The 13,794-nt window shown below is 38.2% G+C and overlaps 1 protein-coding gene across 3 annotated transcripts in view; it reads left to right on the plus strand.

The window, feature by feature from the left end:
• Window positions 1–13,794, plus strand: part of REPS1 (RALBP1 associated Eps domain containing 1) — a 97,392-nt gene that overhangs the window by 77,260 nt on the left and 6,338 nt on the right. For 2 of the 3 annotated variants that reach the window (XM_006834620.1, XM_006834621.1), the window contains 6 exons: window positions 771–872; window positions 2,718–2,787; window positions 6,790–6,908; window positions 7,519–7,583; window positions 9,409–9,594; window positions 12,253–12,348. In XM_006834620.1, coding sequence (XP_006834683.1) covers window positions 771–872; window positions 2,718–2,787; window positions 6,790–6,908; window positions 7,519–7,583; window positions 9,409–9,594; window positions 12,253–12,348 — 638 coding nt within the window. The remainder of the gene's footprint in view (window positions 1–770; window positions 873–2,717; window positions 2,788–6,789; window positions 6,909–7,518; window positions 7,584–9,408; window positions 9,595–12,252; window positions 12,349–13,794) is intronic. The other variant, XM_006834622.1, reaches the window with a different exon arrangement.

Raw genomic sequence — 13,794 nt, forward strand, 5'->3', positions numbered from 1 at the left:
ATATATAAAATATTATATTATATTTGTTGTTGTTATGTGCCGTCAAGTGGTTCTGACCCATGGTGCAACCCTCTATAGGGATTCTGAGTAGCGAAAGGTGAGCTTGAACCACCGACCTTATGGTTCAAACTTTGCAGCTCAGTGTATTAACCCACAGCACCACACCAGGGCTCATTGCTATGTGCTGATGAGTCCATTTTGACTCATAGTAACCTTACATAGGGAGCACCAACCTTGTGATTCAAACAGAGCTTATATATAATATATGTGTGTGTGTGTGTGTGTGTGTGTGTGTGTGTATAGTCTCTCTCTTTCTCTCTGTGTGCATGTATGTATATTTTTTAAGGAAATAATTTAAATTATAAAAATTTTAAAAATAAGTACATTTGGTAAATATGACTTTTTAAAAGCACTGTCAGTTTTTATAGTTACTGCTGTGAATTTATATTTGAAGTAATAAAGTCTATGTTAAATTTTGCTTTGAATTTTCAGAAGATGTTTTCCCTTATTTTACATTTAGTTAAGGATTTCCAAAAGTAGATTTACTGTCTGTATTGGTCAATATGATTATGAAATTTCTTCTGTTCACAGCAGAAGATAGCATTCTATATAAATAGGTTTACAGTTATTTATTTTTAATTTATTCCCTGGATTCACTGTTCACTTCTTTGGAATATATAAATGGATTCTAATCATGTATCTGTAGTTTATGAATTTGTAGATTCAAATATCATCTATATCTTTTATTTTACATATTAAATGTCTTCTAGATCATAATAATCCCACTAGTCCATTGCTTGTGAAACCACCTGACCTTTCAGAAGAAAATAAGATAAATTCATCGGTGAAATTTGCTTCTGGAAATACTGCAGGTAAATGAAAATTAACATGACATCTTTCTTCTAAAGTTTAAGTTTAGCTTGGTTGTTGTTGAGTGCTGTCGAATCGATTCTGACTAATAGCAACCCTGTATAGAGTTTCTGAGGAGCAGCTGGTGAATTTGAACCGCCAATTCTGTGGTTCAAACTGACCTTGTGATCCAGTACATTATCCTGCAGCACCAGACCAGGGCTCTAAGCTTTAGGCTCTGAATAATTCAAATGTGTAACTCCTTCATACTAGCTTTACTAAACAAAATAGAGAATAGTCAGCCTTTTAAGACACCCCACCCTCCTTGTGTGAATAAATGGTTCTCCACCAATTGCCTTCTGAACCCATTTCAAGACAGCCGTCCTTCTGCCATCCCTCATTGTAGCCATGTTTGACCCATTGGCTCTTCCCCAGTAGCTGTTTTGTTTGTTTCTCACAGGAATATTATATGTTAAATCCATCCAATATCTATCCAGTGATTTTGGATACTGTGGCCAAGATGTGTTCTAAGCACTGGCTGTATCAGTTAACAAACCAGAAAAATATGTGTGTTTACTGTGATGAAACTTACATTCTCCGGGAGGGTGGAGAAGGGAGCAGAAATAAAAGTAACTTACATAGTTTGAAAGTAATTTACACAGTGGACAAAAATAAAATTTGTAAAAGGGAAAAGAAATACCATTTTGTTTAAATGAGCTCTGGTAACGTAGTGGTTACGAACCAGGCTGCGAACCTCAGGATCAGCAGTTCGAAACTACCAGCTGTTCCGCTGGAGAAAGATGAGGCTTTGTGCTCCCGTAAAGATTTACAGCCTCGGAAACCCTGTACAGGGTACAACAACAGTTAAACATGGACTTTCCAAATTTAAGTTAAAGACTAGAAGCGGGGAGGCGAGGGCATTGCTTTGTCAATATTTGAAGGAAGGGCATGAAGTCACAGGGAACAGCAGATGTGAAGCCTCTGGAACAGAATTAGTGGGCTTGTGTTGGCTGTGCTGCAGCACCGGGTGGTGATCCTGTAACAGTGAAATGACTCTAACTTACCAAGTGAGATGAAAGCCATCAAAAGGTTTGCATGAAGGAGTGACATGGTCTAACTGTTCTTTTTCACCTGGATAAATCTGACTGCTATATTGATAATAGGCTGGAAAGAGGCAAACATTCAAGCAGGGAGAGACCAGTAGAGGAGGGTTATAAGAATTCAGATGAGAGATTGCCAGTTTGGTGTAGAGTGTTACAGTGAGAGTGCTGAGAGCTGATTGGATTCTGGCTACATTCTGTAAGCAAAGAGTGTAGAATTTACTTACCTATGTAATAGAAGGCAGTAATAAAGTAATTCACATTTATTGTACAAATATAATACAGATAAATGAAAACAAAAACAGGAATTATTTGTAAATAATTTGTAAAAGGGAAAAGAAATACCATTTTGTTTAAAGGAGCTCTGGTAACGTAGTTCATTCTTCCACAAATAACCATGGTTAACATTCAGTGTCAGCCTTATTCATCACTGTGAGCATATTTAACAGATAAATGTTTATAAAATTAAATTATAACATGACTGTATATAGCTTGTTCATGCAGCTTATTTTGAACATTTCTGTCATTAAATAATGATTTTTCTAGACTTTAACTTATCCTGACTGATAGTATTTTGCTGTATGAATATGTAGTGATTTATTTTATTGATAGTTTAACTTTTTCAAGATAATAACCAATTCAGACTTTTAACCAATATCTTAATGTCACTCTTTTTTTTAAAAAAGGGTATCAGTTATATTGTTTGGGGTATATAGAGTAAAAAAGAAATAACTGTTATTAAACAGGATCTATTGCATTTATCAACAGATGGATACAGTAGTTCAGACTCTTTTACTTCTGACCCAGAACAGATCGGGAACAATGTTACTCGTCAAAGGTCAGTACTTCTGTCAATAAATGCATGTTAAGGTATTTCGTTGCATTTTAGTATTTTAAAATTTCTTAGCACCAATTACATTTTATTCTCTTTTCTGAAGGCTGTTAGGTTGTTATCTGTTTATTGATTTCAGTGAAACACCCAAGTATGTAATTCTGATTCTAGTCATCATTAATAGAAAAATAACGCTTATTTTCTTCGTGGTGGTTTTGTGGAAAATTTAAAAACAGCTGATGACGTCTTTTTTGCAGAAGTTTATTAGAATCTTTTTTGCAGCTAACCAGTGTGTTTAAGTATTTACTGTGCATATTTCCTGTTACAGCTTTATGGCCAGTAACAAAATAATTGGTTTAAAATGCCATTTAGATGTAGAGCCTGCTGTTGAACTGTCTACCCATCCTGAAGAGCTCTGTTTATATACAGCCTTGCAGGCACAGTTACAAATAGTTGTAGGTTGTGGGCAGAATGTGATAAGGGAATTGTCTGTAAAGACGTCACTGTCTGCTTTCTGACACGTCAGGGGCAGATGCATCTTTCTTCTTCACTCTTTGCGCATGGAATGTTTGCCCCTTTGCCACATACCTGAGAGTGACTAGTAATGAGTTTCCAAAGAGAGTTAACACTTTACTGCTTGTCCTCATTCCTTAGTATGTCCAAAGTATTAGAAACAAGTCCTGCCATGCTGGCTTCTAAGGAGCTTTCTGTCTGTCCTTCTTCCAACACAGATGTGTTTGTTCTTCTCACAGTCCGTGGTACTTTTAATGTTCTTCTCTAACACCATAACTAACAATGCATCAGTATTTCCATTGTCTTCCTTATTCATTGTCCAACTTTCACGTGCATATGAGGCTACTGAAAATACCATGGCTTGTGTCAGGCGCACCTTAGTTTTTAAACTGATATCTTTGCTCTTCAATACTTTAAAGAGGTCTTGTGCAGCAAATTTGCCTAATGGCATATACATCGTTTGATTTCATGACTGCTACTTAACGTTTCATAGTGAATCCAAGCAAAATGAAGTCTTTGAAAACGTAAATCTTTCTTTCATTTCGCATGATGTTTTTTGTTTGTCCGGTGGTGAGGATTTTTGTTTTCTTTACATTGAGGTTCAACCTGCGTGATCTTTGATCTTTATCAGTAAATATTTTAAGTCCTCTTCACTTTCAGCAAGTAAGGTTGTATCGGCTGCATATCTCAGGTTGTTAATGAGTTGGTCTCCAATCCTGATGCTATATATATTCTTCTTCATTTAATTCAGTGTCTCAGATTATTTGCTTAGAGTGCAGATTGAACAGACAGAATAAGTATGGTAGAAGCATACAACCCTGACACACACCTTTCGTAGTTTTCAACCTTTCAGTGTTGTCTTGTTCTGTTCAAACAAGATCTCTTGATCCGTATACAGGTTCCTCATGAGTACAATTGAGTATTCTGGATTATCCATTCTCTGCAGTGTTCATTAACTTGTCATGAGCCACACAGTTGAAAGCCTTTGATAGTCAGTAAAGTACAGGCAAACAACTTTCTGCTTTCAGCCAAGATCCATCTGATGTAACAGCAATAGTCCTTGTTTTACATCCTCATCTGAAACTGGCTTGAACCTTGGGCTGTTCCTGTCAATGTACTGTTGCTTGCAGTCGGTTTTTAATTATCTTTAACAACAATTTACTTTCATGTGATATTAATGATATTATCCAGTGATTTCCACATTCCACGTCTTTTTTTGGAAAGGTCATAAATAGGGATCTCTCTCAATCAGTTGGCTAGGTAGCTGTCTTCCTTATTTCTTGGCATAGATGAGTGACTACCTCTAGTGCTGCATCATTTGTTGAAAGATTGCAGTTTGTATCCCATGAACTCCCAGAAAGACCCTTGTTCTTTACCAGTGTCTTTAATGCAGCTTGGACTTCTTTCTTAGTAACGTTGGCTGTTGATCATGAGCTACCTCTTGAAGTGTTTGGGCATCAACCAGTTCTTTTTGGTACAGTGGCTGTATATATTCCTTACATCTTTTGATGTTTTCTGCATCTTTCAATATTTTGCCCATAGAATCCTTCAGTATTTCAAGTTGAGGCTTGAATTTTCTTCATTTCCCTCAGCTTGAGAAAAGCTGAGCATTTCTTCCCTTTTGTTTTTCTAACTCCAGATATTTGCATATTTCATTATATTACTTGACTGTGTCTTATTGAGCTGCCCTTTGAAATTATCTGTTTACCTCTTTTCCTTCCTCTGTTCTTCCATTTACTTTAACATCTCTGTGCTGGAGAGTGAGTTTCAGAGTCTCTTCTGACATGCGTTTTGGTCTTTTTCTTCTTTCTTGTCTTCTTCATGGCCCCATTTTCCCTGTGTGTAATGTTCTTTATGTCATCCCACAACTCTACTTGTTTTCAGTCGTTAGTGTCTAATGTATGAAATCTGTTCTTCAGATGGTCTCTAAATTCAGGTGGAATATATTCAAGATCAAAATTTGACTTTGTAGATCTATAAAAAAATTAATTATATGCCATATTATGTTGTTGTTGTTAGGTGCCATCGAGTTGGTACCGACTCATAGCAAACCTATGCACAACAGAATGAAACACTGCCCAATCCTGGTCCAACTTCACAATTGTTACCACACTTGAGCCCATTTATATTGCCACTTTGCTATTCCATCTCACTTGGGGTCTTCCTCTTTTTCTCTGATCCTCCACCGTACCAAACATGATATCCGTCTCCAGCGACTGTCCCTCCTGACAATATGTCCGAAGCATGAGAGACAAAGTTTGGCCATCCTGTCCTCCAAGGAGCACTCTGGCTGCACTTCTTCCAACACAGATCTGTTTGTTCTTTTGACAGCCCATGGCACTTTCAATATTCTTCTCAAACACCATAACTCAAATACATCAATTCTTTGGTCTTCCTTATTCACTGTCCAACTTTCGCATGCATATGAGGTTAGGTGCACCTTAATCCTCAAGCTGACATTTGGTCTTCAACACATTAAAAAACATCTTGTGCAGCAGATTTGCCTAATGCAATCTGTCATTTGATTTCTTGACTTTTGCTTCTGTGAGTGTTGATAGTTGATCCAAGAAGAATGAAGTCCTTGACAACTTCAACCTTTTCTCTGTTGATTAGAAAGTTGTTTATTGGTCCAGTGGTGAGGATTTTGGTTTTCTTTAAATTGAGATGCAGTCCATACCGAAGGCTGTGCTCTTTGATCTTCATCAGTACATATTTTAAGTCCTCTTCACTATCACCAAGCAAGATTGTATCGTCTGCATATCGCAGATTGTTACTGAGTTTTCCTCCAATCCTGATACCACAGTTTTCTTCATATAACCCAGCTTCTCGGATTATTTCTTCATCCTCTTCTGAATCCAGCTTGAACCTTTGGAAGTTCTCTGTCAATGTATGATTGTAGCCGTTTCTGTATTACCTTTAGTAAAACTTTACTTGCATGGGATATCAAAGATACTGTCTGATGATTTCCACATTCCGTTGGGTCACCTCTTTTTGGAATGGGCACAAATACGGATTTCTTCCAATCGGTTGGCCAGATAGTTGTCTTCCAAATTTCTTGGTATAGATGAGTGAGTGCCTCCAGTGCCGTTTCATTTTCTTGAAAGATTTCAGTTTTTATTCCATCATTCTGGATGCCTTGTTCTTTGCCAATTCCTTCAGTGCACCTTGGATTTCTTCCTTCAATATCATGGGCTCTTGATAATATGCTACCTCTTGAAATGGTTGAACACCAACCATTTCCTTTTGATACAGTGACTCTGTGTATTCCTTCCATCGTCTTTGAATGCTTTCTGCATCATTCAGCAATTTGCCCAGAGAATCCTTCAATAGCCACACCATCTTAATAAGTAAGAATGCCGTCGTTACTTGTTGTAGTAATGGTTTATTTTAGAAATTCTGATAAGTTCCTTTGCTGTTGATCAGCATTTGAATGCTTACAAAGAAAAAGACTCTGCTATCGTGTCATGAGCAACTTTAATGGAGTCCATTTTGCAGGTCGCATTCAGGAACGTCTCCTGACAACGCTGCCCCACCACCTCCCCCTCCAAGGCCACAGCCCTCTCATTCTAGATCTTCATCTTTAGACATGAATCGGACCTTTACAGTCACCACAGGTAGGCTAGAGGACCAGAATATCTGTTATCATTTGCTACTAAGTTCCATGAAAAACATACATTTGTATTTTTATCGTCTTATGTCTTATTATTTATTTATTTTCATTTACCAAAAGAAAATTCTAGATTAAAAAGTATCAGACAAGAACATTTTTTCATTATGACTATGTTTTAAATGTATTGGATAATAGTCACTGTGAAGGTAAATAGTCAACTTGAGTGACATTTACATAGAAACAGTAGAGTGGGGTGTTAATGTCAACAGGGAAATTTTGGAAGTCTTTGTATTTGGTGGCTAAAGAGTGGTGAGATGTGGAAAGAAAACCAACAATGTCGAGTTACCTGCATGATGGCAACCAGAGGAGCATGTCAAGGTGCCATGTGCAGTGAGAGTCACAAGAGAAATGAAATCTAAGGAAAGTCCATGAGATTTGGCCATTCTGTCCCATAGAATATAGACAGTTTTATAAGATAATATGTGCCTTCCAAATACTTACCAACATTCTTAGAAATCTTTATCGTGTGGACATTCATTTAGCTGTTTCTTCTGTTATCGAGGAGACTGTTGCTACTTTTTAAAAAGATGTGTTGATATTGTATGTTCGTGCAGGACAACAACAGGCTGGAGTTGTTGCCCATCCTCCTGCAGTGCCTCCACGACCGCTGCCCGCACAGGTGCGTTAGTCTTCATGATTTCATTACCGAAGATCATTTGTTAGGTCCCCATGTTCTGTTATCTATTTGATTCAGTCCTCGAATTATTTTTTATTAAGGCTCTACCCATCCCTGCTATGGAGTCTATTCCAACTCATAGCAACCCAATATAGGGTTTCTGAGACTGTAAATAGTTACAGGAACAAACAGCCTCATCGTTCTCCCAGGGAAGAGCTGGCGGCTTTGAATCGCCAGCCTTGCCATTAGCTTATCCCTGATGCCAGTGGTCAGTCTTAATAAGTATTTCTTTAAGGAAGCTAAATCTTATTTTGATAGAAGAATTTGAGTAATGATCTCAGTTGTTGTTTTTGTCAAAGAAGTTTAAAAGTAAGCTACACAGTAAGTGGAGTTTATTGGATGGCACTGAGGGCTGGGAGATGTGCCTATAGGTCCTGAGTCCAGCATGGACTCCGAGCAAGGCTCTCGCCTTCTCTGAACCAGTCGCTGCATCAGTGAAGAACTGAGGTGACCTCTTTAGTCTCTGCTGGGCCCAGATGGTTTTGACCCGCACAAAATTTTACCTCTCAGGATAGACAATTTTTTGCGGGGGGGGGGGGGGGGAGCGGGATGTTAGCTACTGGCTTTCTTGATTGGTGACTTTTTATGTGAATCAGTTTGTTTGGTTTTTCTGAGTTAGGTTTGTATAATGAAATTAAGAATTAGTGATTAAAAAATACTTCCTTAATCATAAAAGGTATTGCTGTCAATATTCCATTATTTACTTTATGTAAAGTGCCAGCAAAAATACTTGTACTAGAGTTCATTAGTCTATGAAACCCAACAAGTTGGTCAGATGATTCAAAAGCTTAATCCAGTGGGGAAGACAGACCTATAAAGAGCAATCAGAATACAGTAGTGGTAGTGATGTGCTGTCAAGCGACCCTGCATAGGCCTTCCAAGGTTGTAAATCTTTTGAGGAGTGCCTGGTAGGTTCAAACTGCTGACCTTGTGGTTAGCAGCCCAATGCATAACCAGGGGTCCTTGTAGAATATCTATAGAATGCTTTCAGGACAGCCTTGGTGGTAGTGGTGACTGTGTGCCACGGAGTCAGTTCCGACCCATAGCGACCCTGTAAATCTTTACGGGAGCAGACCGCCGCTTCTTTCTCCCGTGGAACCGCTGGTAGTTTTGAACTGCTGACTGTGAGATTAGCAGCCGATTCGTAACCATTACGTATCCAGAGCTCCTTCGGGGAAGCCTTACTGGCTAGTAATGCTGGGTGTATACCATTGAGGAGGTGGAAATACAATGAAGGAAGTAACTTTCCAGCAGAGTCTTTGAAGATAAATTGGTATTTATCAGTAGTGAGCATTCTGGATCTAGAGTGCCGGGAACAAAATAGATGCTCAGTGTCTAGTGTAAAGGTTTTATGATTCGTCTGGCAAAGGTATGGAGGATGAACTAAGGACAAGTTGGCCTCAAGTGTTGGGAGAACAGTGGTTTTCATACTTTAAAAAAAATTTTTTTTTAAATACCATCATAAAGAAAAACTATTATACAGCCCAGGAAGGTGGGGGTGGGGTGGAAGCGGTGCTACTATAATTAATTTGCAGACTGAGCCCTATCCTCAGATGTACTTTATTTGCCAATAAGAATTTTATAAAGTTATTACTTTGATTAATTGGAGGGTTTTGTGTTTGTGGCTTGGCTTTTCACTTAGGCTTTTAGCGGTGAAAGTAGCTATAGCATACCTTCCTGAGTTTACAGTTCTTAAAAGACGACGACTATGTGACAAGGAGCCATCATCAGTAAAATGCTTGTTCCTTTATTCTAAACCATCTTACAGGCTTCTGGTCCCGTTGTGCATCGCCCAGTGGATGCAGATGGCCTAATAACTCACACTAGTACCTCACCTCAACAGATACCAGAGCAACCCAATTTTGCAGATTTCAGCCAATTTGAAGTATTTGCTGCATCAAGTGTAAATGAAGAACAAGATGATGAAGCTGAGAAGCATCCAGAGGTCTTGCCGGTTCGTTTTCTTGGGTTTCTCTGATTTTCTGTGGGGAGACTCTTCTACTCTGCTCAGAAGCCTGTCTGTATTGGAGGGCGCATGCATGAGTAAAATGCCTGCTGCTGTTGCTTATAAAAGGTTTTCTCTTCCTCAAGTCGATGCTTCTCAACCTTGCGTTTAGGCCTCAGACACACACGGGTTATAGTTATTGCTTAACCTGGGTAGAGGTTGATGTTTTGTGGAAAGACACAAACAAGTTTAACTAAAAACTTCTTTGGGACTTTCTTCTTAATGCTAAGCATCAATTCTCTGATTTGGTGAACATTTTTTTTGTGACGACAGGCTATGGTTACTATAGCTACATTCCTTTAGTATGAAAGTGTAAGTTGTCTTAGTTAAGTGACTTTTAGATTACAGGATGCCCTGATTTAATCATTACAGACATTGTTTCAGAAGACTGTTGTAGTTCTAGTGAGAAGAACTACTCTAGGGAATCCCTGACCTCACTGAGTATAAACTCATATTGAACCTCCTTATTGATGCAAAAATCCATGTTGATGTGACAGACATCGTTTTGATCAGGGTTGGGGAGCTGTATAAGGCCATCCAACATCATTTGGTCTGGCCCTTCTATGCAACCACAGTTCCAGCCATCATGTTGTTGTTGTTGTTATGTGCTGTGGAATCGGTTCCGACTCATAACGACCCTGTACAGGGTTTCTGAGGCTGTAAATCTGTACGGGAGCAGAAAGCCTCATCTTTCTCCAGCGGAACAGCTGGTAGTTTTGAACTGCCGACCTTGAGGTTAGCAGCCCGATTTATAACCACTATGCTACCAGAGCTCCTTGAGTTAATGAAATGTTTGACCAAATATAGTAGGCTAATTTTTAAGTTGATAATTTTGTATGGCCTGCGAATGATGTTATAAATTTTAGCAGAAAAAAAGGTTTCCCACCTCTGATTTAGATTAAGGTTTCTTATGCATCTGATCTGTGAAAAAATTTCTGCTAGACACTTGTTCAAACCCGATAACTTTCTGCCTGGCTGCTGGTGCCAGGAAGGGAGTGGGCTGCACCACCAGGAAAGCAAGGGTGGTCCTGGGGGAAGCCCGGTTAGCATGGAGTAGTGCTGCATCCTTGCCCACCTCCTTTCCCTCAGTCATCTGCTACTTCCCCTCTCAATGTCCTCCAGGGTAGGAATGGTCACTTAACAAGGCTTTCTCAGGTTGCTTTTTTTTTTTTTTTTTTAAAGATTTTTATTGTGGATTGAGTGAAAGTTTATAGGGCGGCCGGCCATCAGTTTTACATTCAACAAATCATACACCTTGTTTCATTACAATGATTATAATTCCCTCCTTGTACCATCAGTTAACAGTATTTCTCACTATTCACTTTACCTCTTTTTAAAAAAAAACAAAACACAAAAAACCACTCAGGCATATATAATAATTTACACCTCCAAAGGGCACATTTTGCAAGTCTGCCTCCTGGCCACTGGCTCTTAGTCCCTTTCGTCCCATGAATCTAAAGTCCTCAGCCACTCCCTCTCTCCAGGTCCACATCTCTGCCTCAGTCTTTGCCTTGGCTGCTTCTCTGGATAAGGTCCCACATTCTGCTTGTGCTCTTCTCCCTTGATGGTCTTAGGGTCATCTGTTTCTGGACTGTAAGATTAATCACTCCCCTGTTTTTGTTACAAAACTTCTACCTTTACAATTGTGACAGTCACAATTAGTCATGATAACAATTATTCACTGTTGAATCATACGAATCTTTTCACCAGACCCATCTAGACAAGATGAAAACTATTCAGTGGGAACTGTTTCTCCCCCCAACCACTCTTAAACTAAACTCCCTCTTGAAACCTTGTAAACCAGTCACTTTGTGCCTTTATCGCCCCCTCATTTTAGGTAGCCAATGTCTAAGTTGCCCATCCCTATCTACCCTGTATACAGAGGGGATAGCATTGATAATTTAATGTGAAGACTCCTTCCCTCTCTGTTGGTATTTACAGTTACTACCTCCAGGAGTATAGGTCAGGTTTGTCAAATTGTAGCAGCTTACCCTTGTTTCCTTTATCAAAAAAAAAAAAAAACTTTTTTTTTTTTTTTTTTAAATCTTCCTCTAATCGAGTTCTGCTTATCAACCCATCAAGGCTAGGACAAATGGGTACTGTCTGCAAGTTTGGGTGTTCTTGTTCATCTCCCCTCACTTCATGTCAGCTGGATGAATCACTCTCAGCTCTAGCCCTCTATGGCTATGTCCTTGTCCATGGTCCCCAGGTCTAACCACACTTTGGACCAACCAGCCCTTCCTCTTCTCTGTCTCATCTCCAGGTCAATGGGAGTCAATGGACTGTGGTTGAACTCAGCCCATTTCTTCATTGCTGCCTTTCCCCCTCTTCCACTCACCAGTAGACCAATGTGGTCGCCAGCAAGCTTACATGTTTGTTCATGTGTTCCCTTTCAATTTCAGTCTTAGAGGGGAGTTTGTCCTGAAGGAACTTGATTGCTTGCCTTGATGGCTTGCCGGAGATTCGGGTTGCTTTTTGTCTTCATCTTCTTCTTGTCAATGAATATTTTCTTGTTTATTGTTTTACTCTCTGATTATTTATATGTTAAATATTTATGCATGATTATATGTTGCTTATAGTTAATAACAGAAATCTACTTATCCCTAGGTTGAAAAGTCTTCTGATCCTGCAAGTTCTCTTCGAGGTGCCAAAACGGAGAATAAAATTGAAGAAAAGACAGCTGCTAGTGTTCCCGCAAATGTGGTATGTAAAAAGTCTTTGACAATATTGATCATTTTGTACAAATAAAAAGTTATGTGACATATTTGTACTTTGTGAAAAGACTTTAAAGATGACAAAAATTGTAAGAAAGTAAACTAGAGATTATTTAATCTATTTTCTTGCCTTTAAGTATAATTTAATCTATTTTACAATAGGGCCTACCAATTTTAACATTCTAGGAGATTCAGGAGCCCTGGTTGTGATGCTGTAGGATGAACACTGTACTGCTAACTGTAAGGGCGGCAGTTCAAACCTACCAGCTGCTCTTGGAAACCCTATATGGGGTCACTATGAGTTGGAACCGACTCAACGGTACAACAACAGCCAGAGTTGTTGTTCTCTAATCTCTACGTTTCCTCAAATTTTATGTGGTTTTTACATGCTTCCAATTGTATAAAGTTGAATCTCCTTATAGGTCAAATTCCATTTCTTTTCATTCGATCTTGATTATAATAGTAAAAGTTACCAACCTTCTAATACACTGTGTGCTCTTAACTTTTTCTTCAACTGTTTGTTTGTAGGAGTAATTTTTACCTATAAATTTTTTTTTTTTTTTTGCAAAAACTTGTAAGCATACAGAAAAGTTAAAAGAATTTTACATTTTACATCAGTAAATCCACTATCTTGATTGTACCATTAATATTTTACTAAAACTGCATCATAATCTGCCCATCCTTCTATCATCACTCATTTTCTTTTTTAATACATTTTAAAGTAAATTATAGCAATTTTAAGGTAAATTATAGCTATCACTACACTTTGCCTTTGAGGGAACACTTTGGTAATTCTTTTTTCTGGTATCATGTAACACGTATTACAGGTAGAGCCAAATGAAAAGTTAAATTCAACTTTCTGGATACTTTTTTGATTTTTTACTACTGTTAGTAGTTCTGGGTTGTGGGAGGGCATTCCTTATTGTTGTTTTAATAAATTGCATATATTTTCTTATCTCACAGCTACAAATTAAAAAACAGTACATAACTAGAGATGACATTTTATTTTTTTAATATTTTTATTGTGAATAGAGTGATAGTTTACATGGGAGACCATCGGTGTTTTGTTTTTAATAATCAGTCCAAATTTTTAAAAAAATTTTTATTTAAAAAGGTTTTTATTGTGGATTGAGTGAAAGTTTACAGAGCATATCATCAGTTTTACATTCAACAAATCATATACCTTGTTTCATTACAATGATTATAATCCCCACCATGTATGATTGATAATCCCCAATCAGTTACAATGATTGATAATCCCCAATCAGTTAACAGTATTTCTCTCTATCCACTTTAGCTTTTTAAAAAAATAAACAAACAAAAAAACCCACTCAGGCATATATAATAATTTACATCTCCAAAGGGCACATTCTGCAAGTCTGCTCCTGGCCACCAGCTCTTAGTCCCTCTCTTCTTAGTCCATGAATCTAGAGTC

Source organism: Chrysochloris asiatica, unplaced genomic scaffold (assembly GCF_000296735.1).
Source record: "Chrysochloris asiatica unplaced genomic scaffold, ChrAsi1.0 scaffold00013, whole genome shotgun sequence".
NCBI lineage: Eukaryota > Metazoa > Chordata > Mammalia > Afrosoricida > Chrysochloridae > Chrysochloris > Chrysochloris asiatica.